Source organism: Barbus barbus (genome assembly GCF_936440315.1).
Source record: "Barbus barbus genome assembly, chromosome: 45".
Taxonomy (NCBI): Eukaryota; Metazoa; Chordata; class Actinopteri; order Cypriniformes; family Cyprinidae; genus Barbus; species Barbus barbus.
Genome location: NC_136723.1, coordinates 18,669,240 through 18,695,501, shown reverse-complemented (window position 1 = coordinate 18,695,501; position 26,262 = coordinate 18,669,240). Strand labels below are relative to the sequence as shown.

At 35.7% G+C, this 26,262-nt stretch overlaps 3 protein-coding genes across 4 annotated transcripts in view; all 3 read right to left on the bottom strand.

Annotated features, from left to right (window-relative positions):
• The window catches only part of LOC306864347 (neurofibromin), a 42,062-nt gene extending 34,420 nt beyond the window's left edge, over positions 1-7,642 (bottom strand). The window contains exons 1-11 of the mRNA XM_079408331.1: positions 7,513-7,642; positions 7,289-7,362; positions 6,901-6,984; positions 6,029-6,370; positions 5,770-5,909; positions 3,427-3,549; positions 3,244-3,327; positions 2,933-3,049; positions 2,090-2,271; positions 1,356-1,567; positions 82-243 (exon numbers count right to left, since the gene is read on the bottom strand). Of these exons, the coding sequence (XP_079264457.1) occupies positions 82-243; positions 1,356-1,567; positions 2,090-2,271; positions 2,933-3,049; positions 3,244-3,327; positions 3,427-3,549; positions 5,770-5,909; positions 6,029-6,370; positions 6,901-6,984; positions 7,289-7,336 (1,494 nt within the window). The 5' untranslated portion in view covers positions 7,337-7,362; positions 7,513-7,642. The remainder of the gene's footprint in view (positions 1-81; positions 244-1,355; positions 1,568-2,089; positions 2,272-2,932; positions 3,050-3,243; positions 3,328-3,426; positions 3,550-5,769; positions 5,910-6,028; positions 6,371-6,900; positions 6,985-7,288; positions 7,363-7,512) is intronic.
• A 1,107-nt stretch (positions 7,643-8,749) lies between these two features.
• Positions 8,750-17,125, bottom strand: LOC306864348 (neurofibromin-like; the record flags this gene model as incomplete). The annotated part of the gene is made up of 15 exons (XM_079408332.1): positions 16,904-17,125; positions 14,157-14,300; positions 13,717-13,800; positions 13,385-13,575; positions 13,197-13,303; positions 12,997-13,064; positions 12,533-12,608; positions 12,266-12,423; positions 11,201-11,374; positions 10,812-10,940; positions 10,567-10,641; positions 10,332-10,463; positions 9,128-9,262; positions 8,926-9,039; positions 8,750-8,833 (listed from the first exon to the last, which is right to left on the bottom strand). The coding sequence occupies exons 1-15, from the start codon at positions 16,961-16,963 to the stop codon at positions 8,750-8,752; spliced, it is 1,731 nt and encodes a 576-aa protein (XP_079264458.1). The 5' UTR covers positions 16,964-17,125.
• A 4,618-nt stretch (positions 17,126-21,743) lies between these two features.
• Positions 21,744-26,262, bottom strand: part of ksr1a (kinase suppressor of ras 1a) — a gene marked incomplete at both ends in the record, with an annotated part of 34,733 nt that continues 30,214 nt past the window's right edge. Inside the window, 9 exons of one of the 2 annotated variants that reach the window (XM_079408008.1) lie at positions 21,744-21,890; positions 22,343-22,478; positions 22,558-22,689; positions 22,767-22,900; positions 23,992-24,088; positions 24,165-24,646; positions 24,844-24,907; positions 25,006-25,054; positions 26,182-26,223. In XM_079408008.1, coding sequence (XP_079264134.1) covers positions 21,744-21,890; positions 22,343-22,478; positions 22,558-22,689; positions 22,767-22,900; positions 23,992-24,088; positions 24,165-24,646; positions 24,844-24,907; positions 25,006-25,054; positions 26,182-26,223 — 1,283 coding nt within the window. The remainder of the gene's footprint in view (positions 21,891-22,342; positions 22,479-22,557; positions 22,690-22,766; positions 22,901-23,991; positions 24,089-24,164; positions 24,647-24,843; positions 24,908-25,005; positions 25,055-26,181; positions 26,224-26,262) is intronic. The other variant, XM_079408009.1, reaches the window with a different exon arrangement.

Here is a 26,262-nt window from a genome sequence, read left to right as displayed (position 1 = left end):
ACAGCTAAACTTAATCGGGATCATTTGCCTCTTTGAATGTTCATTTGACTTCAGTGCACGCCAGGGGAATCGTAGAAGCACCTTAAAGCAGAACGTCATGATTTTACTGGCCAGGCTGTTGCCACGGAACAGTGTTTGCATGGAATCTGCCAACTCCACCTCCTTAGAGAACATATTCCACAGAAGCTGATAAAGGAGATGCCTCGAATCAAAGAGAGTTACCAGAACACGTGCCAGTTCATCCTGAAAAGACCAAAGTTCAATATAAATTCCACACACTACTCAAACTTGCATATCAAAATTTTATTTGCAACGTTTCAGTCATTTGACCTTCTTTAGGCTTACAATGTGCAAAGAAACTTTGAAGACATTTTCAAAATAAAATGGTGAGTAATAATGGTCAATAATAATGCATTTTCTATATTATCAATAATACTTTTAAAAAAAAAGTTAAAATCATTTAATAAAGGGAAAAAAATTGTTTTGCATTTTGTGGAGGTAAAGCAAGTGCTTGCAAATTGTATTAAAACAGTGTTTGCCAGGTCGGACGTTCTTAACCAGACACCTCAGCAAACTTTCAAAGGGGGATGCAGGGTGACTTAAAAGTATTTAAATGAAAAACAAATACTATATTATAATAATCTAACTGTACTCTAAATAAAAATGCTAAAAAAAAAAAAAAAAAAAAAAAAAAAAATCAAGATAAAAATCACTTTTCTTCCCCCTGAAAAAGTATATTGAAGATAATATATTTCTTGAAACATTTTCAATCACAAAATTGACTGCTTAATTTATAATTTAATATATCAATACTCGGTTGAGAACAACTGTTCTAGATAAAAATTATAAACAATTAAATAAATTATACATATATGATGTATATCATGTATTATATATATATATATATATATATATATATATATATATATATATATATATATATATATATATATATATATATATATATATATATATATATATATATATATATATATATATATGATGAAGTAAGGAAAAAAAGACCAAAACACAATTAATATGTAAATCAGCCTAAGGAAAGAAAAATATAATTGGGCAAATCAGTATGCAAATAATCATGTTAGATTTTGACTTGCAAACATTCTATTATTTTACATCAATAGGAGATTCTCAAGCTCGAGAGATTTTCAATGTTACATTTCAAAGTTTTTAAAAATGTGTATTAAAATATATAAAAATATACAGTATGTTGCATACAGAATTTGGAATAACATTGTTTGAATTATGACTATACAATATGGTACAATTACAGCTGAATTAATTAATTACTCATCTTGTACACCATACAAAAAAAAAAAAAAATACAAAGTACCCACCCACTGAGAACAAGGGACCACATTGGCCAACGCCATGGCGATAGGTAACTCCCCCTGATCCCCCATCATTGTGACAAGTTCCACAAGCCTCTCAAAGCGATCGGCCAGCGCGGTCTCTGCTAGCGTGTCAAACTCTGTCCCCTGCTGCAGGATCTTAGTGAGGACCTCCAAGAATGTAGCCCTGGTCTGAAGGTCCTTATGATAGCCCAGCCCTGCAAGAGAGCGGCAGACTCGCAAACTTTGATTAAATGCATGAGAAAGTCAAGTCACATTCGATTGTGTCAAAGCAGCTTCACAGGAAAATAAGTGTTAATGTTGCAAGGTTCAAATGAAACAGATATAAGCAGCTCTACAGATATACAAGAATTATTATTCAGCTCAATGTTGATTCAATTCAGTTCAATAACAGTGTCGCTGTTACAACATTAGTGTCATTATCCAGCTTAATTCGGTCCTAGCGTTGAATTGATAATATTATTGAATATATTACTATATCTGGTGTTAAAGATTTGTCACAGAAAGTCATAACTTCTCCAGAAGAATAAGTTTTATTTATGACAGAGTTAAAGGGTTTGATGAGTAAAAGAAATGAAATGTAAAATTGATAATAATAAAAAAATACATACAAATAAATAAAATATATTTTTTTTTTATTAAAATTATTATCTAAAATAAAATTCAATAAATGATTATTTAAAGTGTTATTTGAGAGGTTTATGGTTCGATTCTCTCACCAATAGAGTGCATAAGGCCGCTGTCCACGTTGGCGTTGAGCAGTTTGGACATGGCCAAGACGGTGCAGTGCCTTAATGATGCTAACCGCCTTGACATCCCTCGCTTGCGTCCAGCCACCTGCTGACCCTCGTCCTCCACCTCACTGCAATCGTTCAGCAAGTTCATGAACAGAGTGAAGTACCTGTGGAGGACAGCAGGGGCAAAGTAATGTACAAACTCCATGACCGGACCAAGGTTTTTACATTTGTTTTATTTTAATATCATTTTCAAATTTGCTATAAAATTCAGTTTAGTTTTTATTAGTTTCATTAATATTTTTAGTTTAGTTATTTTGTGAATACATTTTTTAGTTTTTATTTAGTTTAGTTTCAGTTTTAATTAAAATTTAGCAGAATCAACAGATCCCTCCCAGAGCGAAGGCCAAAGAAAGGCGCAGACATAATTTAAACTTAGTGAGGCAAATGTTTAGCGACACAAAAGAAACACATGCAGAGATTAATTAGATGGTAAAAGTATACAAATATACACCAAAGGAAGCAGTCAAGCCTTTATACTAAATAAATCTACACAAGTTGTGCTTAATGTCTATCATCATATCTACTGGTGTGTTGAGATATTTAATATGAAAATAAATGTAGCCTAATTTGGTTAGATGTCGTTTTTCTTATTTAACCATAATCATGATATTGTAACTGTCATGTCTTGCTCACTTTTCCGTGAACAGCCACGCATAAATCATAACTGGGACTAATGAAATTCAATAATAACGGCAATCGTATTTAACAATAAAAGCTCATATTTGGATATGTTCTTTTCTTTAATATGGAACTTGAGAGTCTTACTTTAGGAAGAGCTGAGATTTGGCCTCCATCAGCTCCACACCGTCCCCCTCCTCTGGCTGAAGGGGCAGGCCGGCCAGAAGAGACACCACTGCTTCCATACTCGCCTGATCCAGATCCCTGTCAATCAAAACCATACAGCTTATAGTAAAAAAAATTATAATAATAAATTAACCACTAAAAGCCATTTTTTGATTTGTATTGCACATACAAACTTCAGGTTTTAAAAACAAAAGTCCAATGGAGGTTGCTCAGTAAACTAGAGTATTAATGATGCCATCGGAATGAAAATACTGGGTTCACGAGGATGTTACCTTGTGAGGCATTTCACATCATCATCAGCTGCCTGGTTGGATGTTCCCATCACCCAGTCTGTCAGATACTCCACCATCTTATTCCTGATACACACAAATCTGATGCATCTCCAGAGCAGGAATAAAACATTGCAGATAATCTAATCGAATAAAGAGCAGGACGACAGCAAGGCTATGTTGTACCTGAACTTCATCTCTTGGCAGAAAGAGAGGTCATCTCTGTGCTCCATCATGACCTCTACCAGCTGGCACAGTTTGGTTTTGATCTGGATGGCATGAATCGTGTTGCCAAGAATATGCACATACCTATTACACACAAACAAGCACACAAGTACTTATGGTTTAAGCACAAAGAAATCAGCGATAAAGGTAACAGATTATGTTTTGTCAAAATTGCAACAAATGACAGATATAGGATAATTCTGATAACATCCATGTCCTTAGTCTGCCTGTCTTCATGATTGAGCTTCCTTGAATGCTTCCATCCAGTCCTCCATCTGAATATCGTCCTTAAGATCCGATCTCCAAGCTTCCAATTTACAGTTTGAAGAGTCCTTTGATACTGACACCAGCATATTATATAATGAAGAAATTAAACCTTTACTAAAACAATTTCTTGTCACTTCTTTTTCCAAAAAAGACAATGGTGGCATATCGAGGGAATTATTTTGTGATTTGAGGATACAATTTCTTATTTGTAAATACTTCATCTGTTATTCTAAATAAATTTAGTGAACATTTTTTTTAAGTCGTTGGAATAGATGTTTAGGGGGAGGCAGAGGAATGCTCTGGAATAAATACAAACATTTTGGAAAAATATTAATTTTCTAAATATTTATTCGACCAATTAAAGATATGGTTAAGGACATCCATCTTTCTATAGAGCTACTGACACTTTCAAGAAGTGGATCATAATTTACTTGCACATCATCTCTTAGTTTTGGTACGATTTTTATACCCAAATATGTAAAATGGTCAACTATATTGAAGATTGCAACACAATTACTAGGTTGCTGTCTGTCAATCTCATTTAGATATAGAATAGAACTTTTAGAATTGTTAATTTTGTATCCAGAAACTTTTCCAAATGTACCGATAAGATCTAATAAAGCAGGTATTGATGTATCAAGATGCTTTAAGAAAAGAATGACATCAATGAATAACGCAATTTTATGTTCTATTTGTCCAATCTTTTTTTTTTTTTTTTTTGTCCAATCTTAATGCCTGTTAATTCCACGTTTGTTTACTACCATTGCAAAAGGCTCGATGAGAGATGGCAAAAAGAAGAGGAGAAAGGGGAGAACCTTGTCTACACCCTCTTGATATTTTGAAACAATATTATTTTTCAACACTTCTGCTGTAGAACTATTAAAGTAATCTAACCCACCTACAGTACCTTTAACCAAAACCAAATCTGACCAATAAATCAAACAAATAAGACCATTCAACCCGATCGAAGGCCTTTTCGGCGTCCAATGATAGTAGAGCAGTATCTCGTTCATCCCTCGGTTCATAAAGAATATTTAGGACTCTTCGAACATTGTGAAATCCTTGCCTACGTTGTATAAAACCATTTTGATCCTCTCCTATTAAATTTAATAATGTATCTTCTAACCTCTTAGCCATAACTTTATTTAATATTTTTGTGTCTGAATTTAACAAGCTAATTGGCCGCATATTTTCACACTTTGTGTTAGTTTTTCCTGGTTTTGGTAATAATGTAATTAAAGCTCCTCTCATTGATGCAGGCAAAATATCTTGATGATACGTCTCTACTATCATTTCCATAAAGGAGTTAGCAACTTTTCTTTAAATGTTTTATAGATTTCTATAGGAAGCCCATCTGGGCTTGCAGCTTTTCCTGATTTCATAGAGTCAATGGCTTCTCCAATTTCTTTTAATGTTAGGTCATATTATATATATAATTTTTTTCTTTTTTCTTTTTTTACTTTTTATAGCATTTTAACAATACACACACACACACACACACATATATATATATATATATATATATATATATATATATATATATATATATATATATGTGTGTATTCCACAAAGATTAATTAAATTGAGCAAGCTGACAGTAAAGACATTTACAATGTTACAAGTGACTTATATTTAACTTTATTTTATAACATCCTATTCCCCAAAGAATCCTTAAAAAAAAAAACACTTTTCTGGAAAAATAAAACAAAAACGGTTGTTTTAAACTGTAATAATATTTCACAATATTACTCTTTTAATATATAGTTGATCAAATAAATGCAGTCTTGGTGAGCATAAAATACATTTTTACAAACTTTTGAATAGTATAATTGTATAAAATTATACTACAGCAGAAATGTGAACTTCTGGTATGACCAGGCAAGCAGAAATAAAAACTGTACTGCTGAGCCCTGGAGAAGTTTCTCAAATTGCTCTTTAGTAAAAGATGAAAGACTGGAAAGAATGTAACCTGAAACATTCATTTAGAGAATGATCTTCACAGCAAAGCTGATTATAATAAGCAAACAAATGACTTACCTGACCAGGTTAAGCATCATAGTCTCAATGCTGGCTTGACCCAGATGCTCTGAGCTTCCTTCCGTATGGTTGTCCAGAAGGTTCTTCATGATGGCAATGGTCTGCTCCACAAATTGTGTGTTGGTCTCATTAATTGACACCTAAACATATGAGCACAGAGACATAAGTACCTATGACATTTGATGCATGTGACGTCCAACCAGCTTATAAAGATCACAAGACTTCCACTGTACATATACACTGTGGCTAGCTGTCTCACCGGGCCCTGGGCATCAAAAAATCTGCTGATGCTGCTTTTGAGTTTGTTGAACAGCATGGGATAGAGCGCTGGACAGAGCTCCAGCCCCACCAGGTCTTTGATGTTAGTGCGGATCTGATGGCCCTTCTCATGATTGCACACCATCAGCGACAGAAGACGGTCCAGAAACCTGCTCAGGGGTGTCTCTGGGTTCCCTTCACACGAGGCCATGGACACCATGGAGCCCTTGCGATCGTTCAGGGTGCCCATGGGAGGACTGTAGGTGGCCAGAGCAGACGTGTTCCTCTGCTGCAAACACACGCCGCCCAACGCACACAGGAAGCCTGTCATATTGATCCATTCCTGAGAGATGAGACACGGGATTTATGGAATACAGCCAACATGTCATGTTTTCATTTTTCTATTTTTTATACTTTTTATATGATTTTTTTTATATTTTTAAACCTAAAATCAGCAAGCTTTTATTTTGGTGGGTTTCCAAAACATATTTGTGTGTGTGTGTGTTTAAACTTAAACTAAAAAAAAAAAGACAGTTTGAATTAAACTGAATTTTTAAATGATTCTCAAATTATAACCGATTTGTTAAAAAAACAACTACAAACTATTCTTTAAATGTTCTTGGGAGAAATTACAAAGAGCTAAATGTTACATTTCAACACTATAAATTAGTCAAATGTATCTAAAGAAATATAATAATACAATATTAAAAAATTATTATATATTTTCTAAACTAATAATAAGAAGAATGTTAATAAAATAATGATTTTAAAGCATTTTTGTTACAAATTAGCCTAATGTACAGAAATGTTCCTTAAACTGAAGAATCACCCACATGTAGACAAAAATCTATTTTCTACTGTAGCGTGACTGACCTGACTGTCTTCTAGTTTCGTTTTCGGGTGGCTTAAAATTAATTTGGTTGCATGTTCCCATTTGGCATGTGTGTCCTCCCAGGCCTGAAATGACCAAACAGAGCTGTTAAAACCCGTCATACATGTTATCTTCAAATTAGAGACCAAAAAGTAGATTTTTTTACACAAACAATAAAAACAGCAACACAAGTACTGAACAGTGAAATCCAACCACATAGTTTGAAAAACAAATTAAGTTTTGCATATTCTAAAAGGCACCGATTCAAAACAATTATGTTGGATAATACAATGGCACACAACCAGGACAATGCAAATGTTTTCGTCAACCAACCAGAATGAGTCTACTACTGTCTAACAGCATTAATGGTGTAAATGTGTGAACTCTGACCTCTGTGTTTCCCGGGGTGGGCAACTCAATCCTCCGAAGCAAAGCCATTACTCTCTTCTGTAGAGCCGAACGACCTAGAAAAATCAGAGAACTTACAAAAACTGTGCTCCCCTCTAGAGGAACCTGCAACATCACTCACAAATCTCAAAAAACAGAGGTGCGTGTCTGAATCCGTGCATTCAAACTAGTTTATCAGACGGACCTGTAATCATCATATTACTGACAGATGCAAACTCCATGAACGTGTTGTAATTTGGCAGAAGGGACTGCACAGGGATGTCTTCTGCACTGCAGCGGATGTCTGCCTCCTCACACAGGTAGCGGAAACAGGACATGGCCACCAGAACTGCCTCCATGTCTGGACTCCACAGGAACATGTAAAGACAGACCTCCAGCTTGGTCTGAGCCTGCCGGCAGACGGCGATGTTACTGCCTGCTGTGGCCCGATCCTGTACGAGAAGAACAGATAAAATTATATTCATCTCTATATAACCACTACTTGCTATTTCATATTTTTAACCCAATTTTTTGAACATTTCCTTGTTGATATCCTTGTTCTTTTGCTACACAGGAAAGTCAGGTCAAACACACTGCATTGTGGGATACAATATAGTTAGGTAGTTTGGTTGTACACTACATTTTGCCAATAATATTATTATTATTATTATATACACTTCACACTTTGGCTGATAACAACAACAATAATAACTATACAATATATTGTTATATTAATAGTAGTAGTATTAGTATTGAATTTTTATTTGTACCCTACACTGTGTTTATTTATATACGCCACACATTAATAATAATAAAGTTATTGTTACTGTTATTATTACACAATACACAATTGATGATGATGATAACAATAATGATAAAAAATAAAATAGTTATTATTATTATTATTTTGCTGTTGTTATAAAATATATAATAATAATTTATATTCTTTTTATTTAAAAAAAACAAAATTATAATTGTACCCCACACACTGTTTTTGTTTATATTCTTCACACCTTGGCAAATAATAATAATATTATTATTCTTCTTACTATTATTTTAAGATGTTATTTGTACTACATAAATTCTTATTAATTTATATGAATTTTTATTTTTAATACTGAATTTTTAGTTGTACCACAGTGTGCAATTCTGTTGTTGTTATAAAATATATAATAATAATAATTATATATGTAGTCAAGGATATGCAAACATTTTACCTATAGTGCCCAGTGTGCAGGTGAGAGTGCAGACTCACTTTGTTCCTGAGAAGAAATTTGTTTCTGCAGATGTGAATCTCTCGCAGCCACTTCAGAATCTCAGTGCTGCTGATCAGCTGATGACCAAACAGCTTCTTACAGATGAAGAACAGCACCTGAGAACTGAACCGACAACACATACACAATCAACAGGGCAAAGCTTCTTTTCTATCAGCACCTATTAACTGGAGTTGTGTCCACTGAGGATCTACCTGATGTCCCAGAAAGTTTCCATAGGAGCATCTGGGTTCCACAGCTCGATGCTTTCAGGCTGATGTAGTACCAGAAGAGCCTACGACAGATACAGATTATGACTGAAAACTTAAAGACTATCTAAACTCATGCTAAAGGCACCAGATTAACAGCGAGATACAATGACCTCACCTCCATGGCCTCCTGGGAAATATCTCCCATGTTTGCAAGCGGCACAAGCTGCACCAAGCCTGTGATGAGATCTGCCGTGCTGCTGTGGACTTCCAGATCCTGTTTACCTGGATTCTGATTCACAAACACACACGTGACATTAATAGTACAGAAGAGCAGCATGTCTTTATAAAGCCAAAGAAAGCTAAGCCTCTTCACTCACATGTAGCATCAATTTGGGATCTGCATGGATGAGTTTCACCAAAGCCAAAAGCAGATACTTGTGACTCCTGGTGTCCAGATCAGTGGTTTTCTCTTTAAACTTCAGACTGCTCATTTTCTCCTTAAACGTCAAACTCTGAGAGGAAGACAGAGAGAAAGAAATAGAAATATATACAAAAAACTCTGGGCAAAAAGTTTGGGGTCAGTAAGCATTTTTTATTTAGACAGATATGCACTTATATTAATTGAAAGTGACAGTAAAAGACATTTATAATGTTACTAAATATTTTTATTTCAAGTTAATGCTGTTATTTTGAGTTTTGTATTTATCTAAGGATCTAGAAAAAATGCATATCTGTTTAGACAAAAATATTAAGCAGCACAACTGTTTTTAACATTGACATTAATAAATATATATGCTTTTTGCTTACCAAATCAGCACATTAAAATAATTTCTGAAGGATCATGTGACACTGAAGACTGGATTTGAGTAATGGCTGCTGAAAATTCAGCTTTGCATCACAAGAATAAATTATATTATAAAATTTATTAAAATAGAAAAGTTATTTTAAATTGTAATATTTCACAATATAACAGTTTTATTGTAGTATTGATCAAATAAACACAGTCTAGGTGAATATATGAGATTTATTTTAATAACAATACATAATATATATTAAATATAGATAAAAATAATGTTATAATATATATTTAAATAAAGATATAATAGTAGATTTTATATATTTAAAATAAAAAAGTATAACTATATTATAAGAAGATAAATTATGTATTCATGAAGTGTATATTATACAATGTGCATAAACTTCATCAATTTCACCCCTTCATCTGTTCATAAATTTCATTTATATACAGTCCTCCAATGTATTTTTAAATGTTTACGTATTATTTAGATATGTTTTTATCTGTGATTTTATTTCTCTCTCAAGGCATCACAAAAAGTCATTTTTACCAAAACTGAATTAAAAATGCTAAATGGCCATATTTGTTTCATATTTATTAATTATGCAACATAGTGATGTCGTGGACTGTTTGCAACATTTATTGTAGCATACTGTATGCAGTTTCACATACTATGTCTAAAAATAGTAGGCTGCATGCAGTAAACTGTGCAGTACGCAAATATTCTATTCTCAGCATGAACACTAGAGGTGATCTTAAATCTGAGAAGTTCTGCGGCGTCTCACCGAGGTCATACGGAGGGGGGCGTGACTGCTGCAGCCCTGCACCACTCTCCCCAGAGTCTCAGCAAACATGAGCCGCAGCTCTCCCGAGTAACAGTACACGGTATCTATCTTCGGCCACCAGTCCAGCGGGGACTAGAACATGACGGAAGACACACAGAGGACATTTGGTCACCCTGGGAGTGAATCAGACATCCTATCTCTCTGAGGTGATCTAAGGACACCAGGAAGCTCTTACATTAGTGATGATTTGGTGGAGAGAATTCACCAGCACGAAATGAAAGGTAGGAGGTGAGGACGGAGCCAGACACACCTTACAGAAAAATAACCAGAAATTTAGGTCAAGTCTGTGCATTTTATTGGAACAGTGTATAAATTGTTTCAAAATTCTCAATGTCACCATGTAATTTAGAAATTATAAACAAACTATTTGTATAGTGAAAAGAGCTATATAAATAAATTTGACTTGACTTGTTCACACACCTTAAACTGCTGATTGTTATGAGGGTTGATTCTGAAACAGGAGACAAAACAGTCGATCATTAGGTCCATGTCTGCACTCTGGCTCCCGGCGCCTCTGGAAAACGGTTTAGCTGGGTTAAACAGCAAGCCCTGGAGGCCAAGAGACAGCCATTAATGAAGAGGACAGCATCAACATGAAACATTTTTTGAGCCACTGCGAGTCACCAGGTTTGGGTTTCTTTAAGTATTTGTTCCTTTGTTAATCTGGGTGATGCAGATTTGAGTCCTGCTTGCAACATTTTCCACCTCCATTCCTCTTCCTACTGCTTAATCATTCCCTGCTACTCTCGACTATAAAAAACAGTCACAAACTAAATAAAAGGTCCAAGATGAGCCATATTTGTCCATACCTTCAGATCTATGACGATGGACTGCACCAGCAGGAAGATAACGGAGTGATCCTCCCAGCTGATGTATGTGGACGCTTTGCACAGTTTAACGCAGGCAATAGCTGCGCTTTCCGTCAGCTGTTTGCTTCCACTGTGACCAGTCAAGGCTTTCCGCAGATTCTCCAAAAAGAGTTTCTACAGAAAAAAAGAAACACATGAAGACATATTGTAAACAGTTCAAAGAATGAGATCTAATTATAGTTTATAGTAATTATAGTATGAATATTTTATTAATTTTACAAAAAAAGTGAGGGTTGTTGAAATAAACTATTTATAAAGTACAAACTGTGTGATGTACAGTAGTTGTCTAAGTTTAGCATGAGTGTGAGGAAGGGTGTATGTATACATATATATATATATATATATATATATATATATATATATATATATATATACACATGCAACTGCGTGATGCTATCATGTCAATATGGACCAAAATCTCTGAGGAATGTTTGTAACACCTTGTTGAATCTATGCCATGAAGAATTAAGGCAGTTCTGAAGGCAAAATGGTGTCCAACCCGGTACTAGCAAGGTGTACCTAATAAAGTGGCCAGTGAATGTAAAAAAAATAAAATAAAAAAATAAATAAAAATAATATATATAAAATTGTGCGTGTTTTTACAACATTAGTGAGGCTCAAATGGGTTTTATAAGTGGCTGATATCATGTGGATATAATGCCATATGTCTGTTCATTTTCTAAATAAATGAAAATTGAAACAAATATTCCAGAAACATTATTAATAATATTAATGATTTCGTTCATTTTATTTTATAGCATAAAATGTGCTTAAAGAAATAAAAACATAAATAAAAGAGAAATAAAAACAAATAAATAACCATTTTAAAATGGCAAATGATACACAAATTGCTAAATAAAAATACATTTCTTTTACACAGTATTTACAATATTTAAAAGTTAATCAGCTATCCAACCTGTCTATCATTAGTTATTATAATTTAAGAACAATATGGTCAAGAGGTGATCCTGAGAAGTACACATGCACAAGTTTGTGTATGCTTGCCTTGTTGTCTTTCGAGTCATCTGACGTGTCTCTGGACATGTCTTGCGTGATGTCAGGACAGAGGATGAGGAGGATGATCTGCAGGGGCCAAACGGCTACTTTCCTCTTCGTACTCTCAGCAAAACTATCCACCAGATCAAACAGCTTCTCAGCACACTCTGAAACACACACACACACACACACACACACACAGAGAGAGAGATCAGATTCACATATCCTCTCAAAAGCAATACTGATATGGTACAGTAAGGTTTTCAGTGGACGCACCAGCCATGTCCGCCTGAGGCCTCTGGTACAACCTGGTGAATTCATCAGCATAGTTTTCCACCCAGTTCCAGAACGCCTGCAAATTCAATCAAAAACACACAGCAGATGTTTCCTGCACTGAGAGAAGACATCACTAGGTGGCAGTAGAGAAAATTTCATTCAAAACACTAACAAATGTTAAATTAACCATTTAAATCTATAAAAACAAGAAACTGTCCTTGACATACAAATGAAAATTAAATCACAGCATTATATACAAAAAATGCTATGAACTGAAATATATATATATATATATATAAAAATTATATTTTTATTAGGGTAATTTTCTAAATTTCTTCATAATAATATAATAAAATAAAGTAATACAATTAAAATAATTATTATATTTTAATTTTTAATTGTATTATATGAGGCACACAGCTTTAATAATAATAATAATAATAAATAATAATAATTCCACCTACCTTCTCTAAATTGTAGATGACACTCAACTGGGCTGGCTTCTTTAAGGCTTTAAATTTAAACACAGTTTCTGCAAAAAGAAAAGACTTTGACACATTAAAAGAAATAGATACTTTTCCTGTTGCCTCTAATATTTTCTCCAGAATTCCCCAAATCAACTTATTTCAGCTCAGAGTATTAAAGCTTTAGTATTCAATCAAACCTTGCAGGAGGCGTTTAAATTTACAGCAGTCCACATTGATGTACTGGATGAGCTCGATGTCGTGCACGTCTACGTTATCCTCAGAGCAAATGGTCAGCTCCTGCAACCTGCAGGGAAGCAGACAGACAGAAAATCAGAAAGATCAAATCCGTTAATTTCTTCCATCTAATCAAAGGGGTCGTATGTACCTGGTGGAGATGCGGCTGGAGACAGCGTTGAAGTTGCTGCAGCTCAGAGAGAACAGAACCCCACAGGCTGAGTTCTTCAGCTCGGCTGCGTACTGGTTTCCCTCACGGTACGTGTGGATGAAATGACAGATCTCGGGCAATAACTGCTTCACGAGCATCGTCTCATCCAGACGCATGCTGTCCTTTGGTTGCTGGAGACAGAAGGAGAGTTTATAGGACTTCTTTATGAGAATTATCAACATCTAGATGTGCATCTCACTTCAAAATGAAGTTAAAAGGCAATAATGGCACAATGGTGACAGCTCAATGAATGGTCTGCAGCCGTCTCTCACCCCTGCCAGGCACTTCTCCAGTGTGTCCATGATGATAAGCTGGGACAGGTAAAGGTTCTTCTCTGCAGTATCTCCAAATATCCGCTGTAAGAGATAGAGATAGCAAAATAAGAGAGAGAGAGCCAGCACATGTGCCATAGAGCTCTAGCACAAAGTACCATCTTCAACAATCTAGAACAAACGCTCACAGTAGCTCTTGCCTAGGGACCGACCAATATATTTAATAGCCAATATTAATAACTAGACTAGACTGTTATTTTAACTATTAATAATCTTTATAATAATCAAATAAATGCAGCCTGTTTGAGCATAAGAGACCTATTCCAAAAACATTAAATCTTCCTGACTTTGAACACTTTTGAAAGGAAGTGATAAGATATTAAAAATACACATGAACTCCATTTGTAAACGTCTATTGTGTTTGTGCACCAAACACTCACCATGTTATTGACGTTCTTCAGTATATTGGTGAGTCCACTGATGACCAGGGAGAATTTGTACCTGGAGATGTTGATCAGACATTCCTTATTGTGTTCCGTGCTGATTTTAGTGTGTGTGTTTTGCACACCGACTTTCACAGGAAGCTAAAAACAAACAAACATACACATTTAGACTGTGTTCAGATCCAGACAAATACATGTTCAGAAGATGTTCAGAACTTACTTACAGCCACAGGACAAACTCTCTGAATTCATTTATTTCATTCTGTTTCTCACATAAGACATGGAATATAGTGCACAAATTGTATAAAAAATTTTTTATGGTGTTTTTGTCATTTTATACCTTGACAGCCCCAGCTGCCATTTATTTTTATTATATGCAAAAGAGCAGCTAGCATATTCTTCAAAAATTCCCCTTTATATTTCACAATATGAGCAACCCATGATGTAAACATTTAGATAGTGAACTTTTTCTTTAATCAATGAGAAATCTTTTTTATTTTATTTTTTTAAACACCTGGTGGGCTAATCTCGGTTTCAAAGAGCAAGTCAGAAAATTGCTAAAACCAATCGGCGGCACGTAATCCCATTTTGGGATTATCCAGAGTTTAGGTCAGGTTTAGCATCACAAAACACCCCTAATCTCTGCTGAACTTCAATCAAACTGCAATGATCCCGACACAGACCAACAGTCCACCCTTGACCAGGCCCCCTTTAACAAGGCTTCCTCTGTGCTCCAACTGTTGGCTGGACAGACTTACAAGTACACTGGTCAGTGTGTGTATGCCACCAAATCTGGTATTTACTGCTAAAAGAAATCAGGCTACAGACTCAATGTGGAAACACTGGTTTATTTTCCAAAAATGTTTGTTGTTGCAGTACCTTCAGGAACCTTTGAGGGGCAGAAATAGCGGCTTATACATTTAGTTAGCTCAAGTAGATGAGGCCTAAAAGGAAATATTCTTCCTGTGTTACCAGTTTAACTTCAGAAACTGGCCTTTTGTGATCCACAGGACATCAAAACGATCCAAACATGTTTGGAACAATATAATAATGACTATGTTTGTGTCTGTCATTACTCCCTCTGTTAGGTCCGTCAATGTTTCTTTGGTGTCTGGTCAAATTTTAGTCAAAAACTTCTGAAACTTTAACACAGGCAGGTTTAAAAGAGATGAAAATAAAACATGAAAGCTTAACCATTCACAGGTGTGCGCCTGTCTGGTAAACAATTGGTTATATTTCTAACTTATCACCTGTTTCATAAGTCCAACTGCAGGTTTAAACCAGTAGGATCCACACTAAACAGGGAGAGTCATCATTGCATAAGATACTACTCAGCTATACATCACACAACATACCTCACTGAAACCATCTGAAGTAACCTAATAACCCAGTACAGCTCTGAAGACATATTAAACTGATGACACAGCTCTTAGATGAAAAAGTGAAGCTGTGTAGATCAAACAATGGTCAGCTCTGAGGTTGGTTCACTTGTGGGACACAAAATATGAAGTGAAAGTATAAACACTAGCTCTCATCTCACATGATGTGAATTACAAAAGCAGGACACGTTCCTGGAGCAACATTTGGTCAACCAATCATAGACATAATTTTAACCCCTTGATAGCCTCTGTATGTTGACAAGACATCCAATTTTAAAGAGCTTGCTCATCACAAAAATGGCTTGACTTACAGTTGGAGCTCATTCACATTTACGTGACATTTATGATTTAGTATGCATGTGAATACACTGTTTTTAAGATGTTTATAAGATGTTTGTACTCAAAGTTATTATAATCGAACATAATACTCTCTACACTAAAAATCAACCTACTGTTCAAGGATACCCAAAGACATTCAAATATTCATAGCCTTCTACCTGGCTAGAAAATAAATGACTAAATAAATTCAATTATTAATTAAGAAGCAACACATGGTACAGTGGTCTCAATATCTGCACACAGAGGCACTTCTCTTTGTGAAGTTTTGTCCAAAACTATTCATTTATTTAAGGATTGCCTTTTTGAGTCATTTTAATGCTTTGAATATCCAGAATGTTTAATCGGTCTTTCATTTATTTTACGGACAGATTCTTTATGGGGTTTTTTTGTGTTTTTTTTTTTACATAAAACTAAAAATACAATATACACAAAAAAACTAATGCATTTTTCAGAAACCTGCACTTTATGGATTTATTTATTCATCTTAATGAGAAATTTGCGTATTTGCAGCAGTTAAAGGTTTAAATAAAAAAAGCGAAAGATATCTTATTTTGGCTTGGGGGTCATAGTGGTCTGGCAGATGGGACAACTCCCCATAGGAGCAACCCTATCCCAACCTAAAATCCAAAAGCAGTGATTGGTCAATAAGAATATTGTTTCAATCACTGCCCTCTGTTTTTTTCTTTAATAATAACTGTTTGACAGGCACACAGGTCCTAACCCTAAAATCAGTAGTCGAGTGATTAGGAGGACTGATTTAAGATGAACTCTTGCCCTATGATTTTAGGTTAGTAGGGTTTGTTTAGGTTTTGAGTTGATAAGAATGTAGTTCCAGGTTAAGTAGAGGATGCTGAGCAACATGTACTACTAAACTAGTCCAGTCCCATGCATTTAACGGTGTTACAGGATATAAACACAACAGCATCAGAATGAAGCGCACAGAGGCTGCACGGATGCGCTGCGACAGCTGCGTAACTGCGCATCCGTGCAGACGAGGCGTTCAGAGAGATTTAGAGAAGCTCTGACCTGCTCGTCGAATCGGGTGATGACGGCCTGGACCCACTCCACGGGCTTCTGCGCCGCCATGGCCGCTCACGCCTGCACCTCCGCCGCCGCTGATGATGATGATGAAGATGATGATGAAGTGGAGGAGGAGAGGACGCCTTTTCCCTGCGCTCCTCGATCCGCGCCGCGCTGAGGGCCGAACGAGGGGCGGCTCGGTATTCGGTCTGGTCGGTATCAGAAACAGCAGCATGCCGCCATGACAGTGCCGGAAGTTTGAATCCTCAGATCCAGCGAAGCAGCAGCAGCAGCAGCAGCACAGCAGCGGTGCAGATGAGAGAAAACACGAGTGCGCATGCGCATGCGCCAGCAGAGAGCGAGCGAGAGAGAGAGATTGTATTTGTTTTTTCTTTTCTTTTTGTTTTTTTGTTTATAATTATATAGTCACGCGTCAGTAAAGCTTATCGGACGTAAAATTAATTGTCAGAGATCAAATTAATTAAAACTGAAACGAATATTCATATATAGCGTGACAGAGAATATATATATATATATATACAGTATATATAATTTTTATTTGAATTATATTTTGTATATAAACTTAATTCTATATTCCTAATATGAAACGTTATTCTGTTAATGTCACACAATATTATTCTTTAATGCTTTGCCAACATTGTAATCAATAGTCATCAATGTCAATAAAACATCTTGAACGTGAAATTAATTGAGGGAGAAGAAAACTATACGATAAAAACTGAAACTAATATTCATGTATATATAAAGAGAGAGAACCAGATAATAAATAATATGATAATAATAATTATTTAGAAATAAACATACTGTGTTCATATTAGCTCTAAATATAACAATCCCTCATCTAGAACTTTCTGAACGTTATTATTAAACAATATACAAATAAATAATGTAATACATGAGGTTTGTGAATATCAGTTTTTGTGTAATGTTAAATAAGTAATGTTTTAATAACCCTCTGTCTAAAAGCAGGCCATCTCTCTTGCATTTAGCCATTTTACAGTCACATGCTGTAAAGGAAACAGATTTATTAATTTTGGGAAAGGCAGAGAGAGAGAGCAGAAGAAAGAGCAGCTTGTTGCAGGCTGTGTGAGTAAAACTCAAAGAGATGCTGGAAACAGCATGGTCAACGCAGAACAGTGAACGCTCTCAGACACAGAGAAATTAGAAGCTGCCTCGAGACACAAAGAAAACTTTTGTGAAGAGCCCTGGAGCTCAAACCTCTGCAGTGGAAACAGTGAATGGACAGTTTCTCAAGAGTCTGCAGACCTCACAAGAATATGGACTGCTGGTAGCATGATGCTGAGTGTTTTTGGCAGTTAATTTACTCTCTTAGTTGAATTCTGTGATATAAGCATGCAAACTTCACTGTTCTTTAAATGGTAGGCCATATTTCTTGATCTTTAAAAAAAAAAAAAAAATCTAATAAAAAGAAAAAAGCATTCGTTATATTCAGTACATTAGGGTTTTATCTTCCACAGACACTGAGAGGCCTGCATCATCACTCAAGTGTTACATATAGTTCCCTGAACCTCTGAATGCATGGTTAGTTACAGCTTTGAAAGAGAAAAAATATTTTTAAAGGGGGAAAATAAGTGGTATCAAGGGCCCCACTGTGCTGGTGAAGTTGTGTGAATACACCTGACACCTTTTCCAGTTATGGGTTGGACTTTCTACAGTGACACAGTGTAACACTGACCTCTATAGGTCATTACAGGTATAACCACTGAGGGAAACCATTATTCTGAATTCTCGTTTTTTGGGGGGGGGGGGGGTTCGCAAATGAAGTCTTACATCTACAAGACAGGATTCTTTTTCATCATTGTAACAACAAACAGAATTGTGCTCAATGAGAGGGACATTAGTCATAATTACATACATTCATGTGCTTGGAAGTCTGAGGCAATTGTTGTTGCCTATATAACTGGGTCGGGCTTTCTGGGATGGCACTCAAATGGTTCAGGTCATAATTAAAAGGGAGAGGTTATTATGTGAGTATAGGAGAGCATAAGTGGACGGCCATGACATGCGGAGTCCCACAAGGCTCAATTCTTGCACCGCTCTTGTTTAGCCTGTATATGCTCCCACTAAGTCAGACCACTCGATCATTAGGATCAAGTCAGTTAGAAACACCAAGGGTTCACACAAAACAAGGGGAGTCCGCTTTTAGCTATTATGCGGCCCGCAGTTGGAACCAGCTTCCAGAAGAGATCAGATGTGCTAAAACATTAGCCACATTTAAATCCAGACTCAAAACTCATCTATTAAGCTGTGCATTTGTTGAACCGACTGCACTGTATTTTATGTAATCATTTTCTATTCTTAACTGTAAAATTCCTTGTTTTTATTATTTTTTAAATTCCCTGTTTTTATTGCTGTGATTATTTTTAATGACTAGTTCACTTTCTTTTATGTAAAGCACTTTGAATTACCACTGTGTATGAAATGTGCTATATAAATAAACTTGCCTTGTCCCAAATGTTCAGATGAGTGGTTGACTAATATAGGTTTATACTGTAATATCATCATAAACACGTTTGATTCTGTCTGACGTCATACCATAAATCTCTGAGATCCTTTTAAGATTTTAACGTGTATAGATTTGACCACAGTCACGTGACAAGCTTCATTTTATTGTCTTTCAAGGATGAGAACAGACATTGTGTACAGTAGCCACATGCAATACAAAAATATGACTGTACATGACATGTATCGACCCATTCTAAAAAAGGTTTTCCATGTTTTTTTGTTTTGTTTTGTTTTTTACATGAAAAAATATAAAGAATATTTACATCTGGGATAGCACAGCAGTACCTATTCAAAATGTCATAATGTACAGTGTATATATATATATATATATATATATTTATTTATTTAGATTTATATAAAATGTCCATATAAATATTAAAAGAATTCTGTTCATTGACTGTACAATAAATAAACCATATTTATACATAAATATTTTACATTGTCATTGATATTTCCAAACCACAAAGTCCAGTCTTTCACAGAACAAACACACACCCTTCCACATACACAACGTTACAAACACGCACGTTACACACAAACACGCATGAGAGTTCATGTTTACACAACTTATGGAACACTGTTCTGCTGGGTTCATCGAAATCTCACTTTAATGCAAACGTTCAACATCTTCTTCGTGGAAAATCAGGCCCTGTAGTCGGGTGAGAAGACGCACATTGCTTCTCTTTGGCTCATTTTCGCAATCTGTACTCAGAAAGGGCCCACATTTTGTTAGACCCTCACAGACAACCCTTATCATTTGTGAAACAAAACGTCTACTATCGGACACCATGGAGGAAGAGACAACTAAAGGTGTGTTAGCATGAACCAGACGAGCCAATCAGAGACAGAATCAGCGCATGTCACACAGGACTAAGAGGCACCAAGACCACAGGAGAGGGAGAGAGAGAGAAAGAGAACATCTTCATCCTAGTGTCACTGAATCCTGCAAATCAAGCGGGAAAAATGCGTCACGTGACGTCACGAACTAGAGTGGAAAGGGAGAATCAGTCGCACACTCCGAAAATAATAATAGGAATATGAATAAAAAATGCAAAGCATTTCGTTTTACACATCGCCACAGCAGTCCCCCATCCCACCACCCACAGAACCAAAGAAAGTTAGAGACGGAGGAGAAGGCGATGTTAGTTTGTAAGTCCAGAAGAGGTCAGGCTTTCAGCAGGCATGCAAGGCAGAGTCAGGAATTGTGTTTTGCATTGCTCATGTTTCAGGCACGCGGCTACAACCTACAACGACAAGAAATAACCATAGACAAAAACAGAAAAAGAGGCAGATTAGAGAAAGAAATTGATAGTTCTACAGTTATGAATTTACAGTTGGAGAGGAAATTAGCAGTAAGAAAGAATTTGTTAAAGGTGCATCCAAGTCATTTTTATTTGTCATAAAGTACCTAGTAATTAACTGGTCATGTGCTCTCAAGATGGAAGCTACAGTGCTGAGTGAAATGAGAAGGACCATCTTTATATACACAATATCACAGATATGACTAGAGTCCAAGAGACCATCATTTTAATTTTGCACCTTCAGGATTAATAATGAATGTTTTGAAACGAAGTTAAGAGTGCAAAGAGACAAAGAGATCTTCCAAAACTTGACCAAGCTGAAGAAATAATTCTATTCTACATATGTAGTATGTAGTTTTAGAAAAAGCGGAAATGTTCATTACTAGCAAACACTACTAGACAAACCTCAAATAGTTAAAAATGAATAATAATAATAATAATATAGTAAGAATTATTATTATTATTTTGCAGTTATTAATTATATAAATATAATATACAATTATTTTTTTTAAAGTATAAAGAATTATTGTTATTTTAATACATTACCAATAATTATTAATATTTATATTAAATACCACCACTATATATATATATATATATATATATATATATATATATATATATATATATATATATATATATATATATATATATATATATATATATCTGTGCATGTGTGTGTGTGTTATTTATTTTAAATAAATGTATTGCTATAATTAAATTGTTGTGATTATGGGATTATTTTTCCAATTTAAAAGTTTACCTATGCTGTTATAAGTGCTGACACTGCTCTTCTGAATGTTAGACAGATGCTGCTGATAAAAATAATGACTGAACAAGATAAAAATACTCTGTGAAGAGAAGGTCAGACAGAAAGTAACCAAACAAACAGCACATTTGACTCATTGCGGTGTCTCCGAGGTCATCTTTGTCGTCGTTTCTGCAGACTGTGCAGGTTTCTACCACCTTTTTGTCCTCATTTCACAGTGTGCCAGATTCTAGGATACGTACTCTGCAGACTTCCAGAAGTGCCCAGGATGAGACAGGCGGCGGTTGAGTTTGGGCAGTTTCTCCAGCATGTCGGCCAGCTGCGTGAACGTGGGCCGATTACGAGAGTCATATGACCAGCAGGCAGACAGAATCTCCTGTGGGACAGACAGGAATCAAGCAGTCAGCACAAACAGCTGACCTTTGGATGGTTTTTACAAGGATAACATCTAAGATACCTCATTTTGGCCAAATTTGACCAAGATGGCACTCTACAGTGTTTTGTGCTTCTCTTAAAAACAACTTCTACAGTACTAAACCATGAAATTAAATGAAAAGAATTTAGACTTAGAAATTCATTTAGTTCAAATTTGTTTATTTTCACATTATTTACAACTGGTTAGCAAGATATACAGATACATTAAACTATGACACATTCATTTTGATATAGTTTTATGCCATTTCTCTATATTTCGGTTATTTCTAAATTATACTATTCACATGAGCTAATTTTCACCCAGACGGTCTGGGTTTGACTCTTAATTTAATTTCACTGCCATTCCACTGAACATGTGTCAAATAATAAATAGACTTAACATGTGGCACTCACCGTGACCTCTTTTCCCAAGTTGATCTCTGCCAGGACCCTCCTGATGCCCTCTCCACTGCCCACCTGCCAGATGGTGGCCTCTACGGGCTGACTGGTGATGGGCCAGTCTCTCGCCTGCAGCTCGTACCAGATGGTGCTGAAAGAGAACAGTTAAGGTGGCAGGTCAACGCAGCACTATTTGGGGTGAACTGTCTGAAGTCAAGTATAATTCTCACCCAAAGGCATAAACATCAGCAGCATTAGAAAATGGAAGTCTGTCCTCGTTGTTTCCAGGACTCATTTTACGCACGATTTCTGGCGCCAAATAACAGATCCACCCGTGAGGAAGCTTCAGCTCGTTTTCACGTCTAAAAACACAACAGACCCTTTAAACCATTGATTTACAGTAACAATCCATGTTATCAAGAGTAATGCAATGATGTACCGGCCCTCTTGAACCACTCCAGAGATCCCGAAAAGGCCAAAGTCAGTGATGACTACTTTGTTTGTGTCATGAAAGACGTTTTTCGATTTAAGGTCCTTGTGAACGATGCCCTTAGCATGAAGATAGCCCATTCCCTGAAATACAGGAAACACAAGTAGGATTTGAATCATACACAGCCGCACACATCCACCACTTTCACAGACCCGTTTCCACAGTTATTACCATTGTAAATCTATCTAGCAAAGTTTTTTCATATTTAAATTTTTTAAATAGAATAATGTACACTTGTGGTCAAATTCATGTTTTTTAAAGTCTCTTATGCTTACCTAGACTGCATTTATTTGATGAAAATATCCACAGTATTGATATTTATGTATATATGTGTATGCATATGTTTGTATGTATATATATATATATACACATATATATATATACATACAAACATATGCATACACATATATACATAAATATCAATACTGTGGATATTTTCATCAAATAAATGCAGTGTGTGTGTGTGTGTGTATATATATATATATATATATATATATATATATATATACACACACACACACACACAGTGCCCTCCATAACTATTGGAACAGTAAGGACAAAATTGCTCTGTTGGCTATGGAGTCAAGACATTTGCAAATATGATTAAAAGATGAATATGAGACAAAACTACAGAATGTCACATTTTATTATTAGCCGTTTCAACACATACATGTTTTACCAAATAAATAGAACAGCACTTTTAGATTTCTAAAGGATCATGTGATAGAGAATACTGAATTAACGGCTGATGAAAATTCAGCTTTGCCAACACAAGAATAAATTACATTTTAAATATATTCACATAGAAAACAGTTTTTTAATAATTTAATCTTATTTCATAATGTTACTGTTTTTAATGGTTTTCTAATAAAACAACGCAGCCTTGGTGAACACAAGACTTCTTTCAAGAACATTAACAAATTTTAATTATTCCAAACTTTTGACCACTAGTGTACATTTATAACACGATACACTTTTATTACCTTAGTATTACATTACAGAAAACTATTTAATGCTGCTGCATGAGTGTATGTTCTTGCAGTATTTTCCCTCTTCCTGTAAAGTCATAGAAGCACTAAAAGATTGTTTTTCTTTCTTCACCACCATACAAGCCTTCCAAACTATGATGACTTGCGTTTCTGAGAAACACAGTCCATAAACACGCGAACACTACCTTCACAATCTCCTGCGCAATCTGCCGAGTCTTATTGATGTCCAGCGTGTTTTTCGTGTCCCTCACGACAGAATACAACGTCCGGCCTTTGCAGAAGCTGTGGGGAAATTAAGACGTGCTTGTCAATGACCATTTCTTGATCGCTTGATGGATTCAGATGTTTGAGACTCTACCTGGTAATGATGGCGAGATGAGGCGGAGCCATGCAAGCTCCCATGAAGAGGACGACGTTCTCATGGCGCGTCTGTCTGTAGTTCATCACCTCCTTCTTGAAGAGCTTCAGGTGGTCCTGGTTGTTTCCGTCGATCTCGAGGAGTCGGATGGCCACCTCTCCGTGCCAGCGGCCGCGATAGACCCGACCCCAGCGACCCTTCCCGATGAGCTCGCCGAGATCCAGCTGCTCGAAGGGAATGTCCCACTCCTGCAGGTAGACGCTGGTCTGGCTGGCCTTCCGAGAGATGGGACCTTTCCAGTGGGTTCCTCCTCGCGTGCTGGGCAGGTCGTCCAGCTCGTCTCCTTCACACTCTCCTTCTGAGCCGTGGTTCAGCTCTTCCATATCCTCCTCCTCTTCATCATCCAGCTCTTCCTCTTCCTCCTCCACTGCTACATCTTCCTCTTCTGCTTCTATTTCCTCTTCTTCTTCTTCCTCAAGTTCCTAGACGAGAGGAACCAAACACAATGAGTTTTCTCAGCAGTGCTGGAAGCGCTACTTGAGGCTGGAATAACTTTCTGCGTCACGCTCTTGCTGACTTTGTAAATGGTTACAGAGGAAAAACTGTGCCTATTATACATGATTTTATATTATATCTGTATTCCAGCTTTAAATCAAATTCAGTTCCACAAGCGTCTCACCTCTCTGTCATCTTCCTCGTCTTGTTCTGCGTGCATCTCCTCCACTGATGGATCGATCTCGTTACTGTGTATAAAATTAAACATTTAGCTGTCACTATGACTGAATGCAGAACAGGCAGCGGTATATTTATGCTTCTGAGCAGTAATTTAACTGTTACTTACACTGTGTCTGGAAGTCCATCTGAATGAAGGAGGCTGGAACTGCACACATCTGTGAAAGACATGAAAATGTTGACCAGCTTATTATGTTTGAAAGAGTTAAATTCTGTAAACATGTTTTTTCTATTTGTACCTATTCAGAATTACTGATATTATTATTGCTCAAAGTAACATGCAGCGCCACAGATCACCAGCAGGGTGCAGCTCATCTCACAAATATAAACTTGTGCAAAACCCAGCATGCAAAACACATAACTTTAGGCATTGTTCAGATTTATACATTTGTAAAAGTCAGTTCAGTTCACTGCAGACTGGGCAAAATGACCTGCTGATAACTATGGTAGCCATTTCATGGCTGAAAATCTTCTGAATTTCATTGTTTTAGACAAGGAATCCAAATAATTATCTTGCTGAAACGTTTGAGGTACTTTATAGTTCTTACACCTGTAAATGTGGTGTTAATGGATCATCAAATTATTTTCAGAATAACATTAGCAGCATGTACTATTATAGTATTTATTAATATTTTAAATTACCTTTCAGTTTTATATTTTGAGTTATCATTTTCATGTTCATTTACATTTCAGTTAAATGCTTTTGCCATATTTTTTTTACATCTATTTAGTTATATAGTCTTAGTTGTCAAGGCAACATTTTTAATTTTCATATTCATATTTAATTTTCATTTTGTATTATTCATGTTTGTAAATAAGTAACTTTATTTCAATTAACAAAAACGTTTTTTTAATATAGTTTTCAGGTAAATTTTAAACAAATTTACCTGAAAATTGTAGCTAATTACTTCAACAAATATAAGGCAAAATTGATTAACTATATTACTCCACCTACACATTCTTTTGTTCTTTTTGTGTAATCTAAAGTTATTTGAATATGCTTTTACTAACAGAAATGGTATTACAACAAAAAGAAAAGACAATGGGCTTTTCTGTTCACCAACATAATGTGAGACTGAATATATGCCTGATTATAGCACTTTATATATTAACAATGCATTTATATATTTTGATAAATTTGTTAATTTGATCACTATTTAATGAATAACTACGCAGAATTAATTCACTCAGATGGTGCAACTGTTTATTGCATTTACCCCACTGAATCCTGGAGGTCATTATGAGGGCTGAAGAACATAACAGACTCTGTGTTTGTTTAACTCACCAGGGAAGATGAACTGCTGTCGGTGCTGAAAATAACATGCAGCTTTACCACACAGGAAGAGAGGAAGACAAGCAGGAAGCA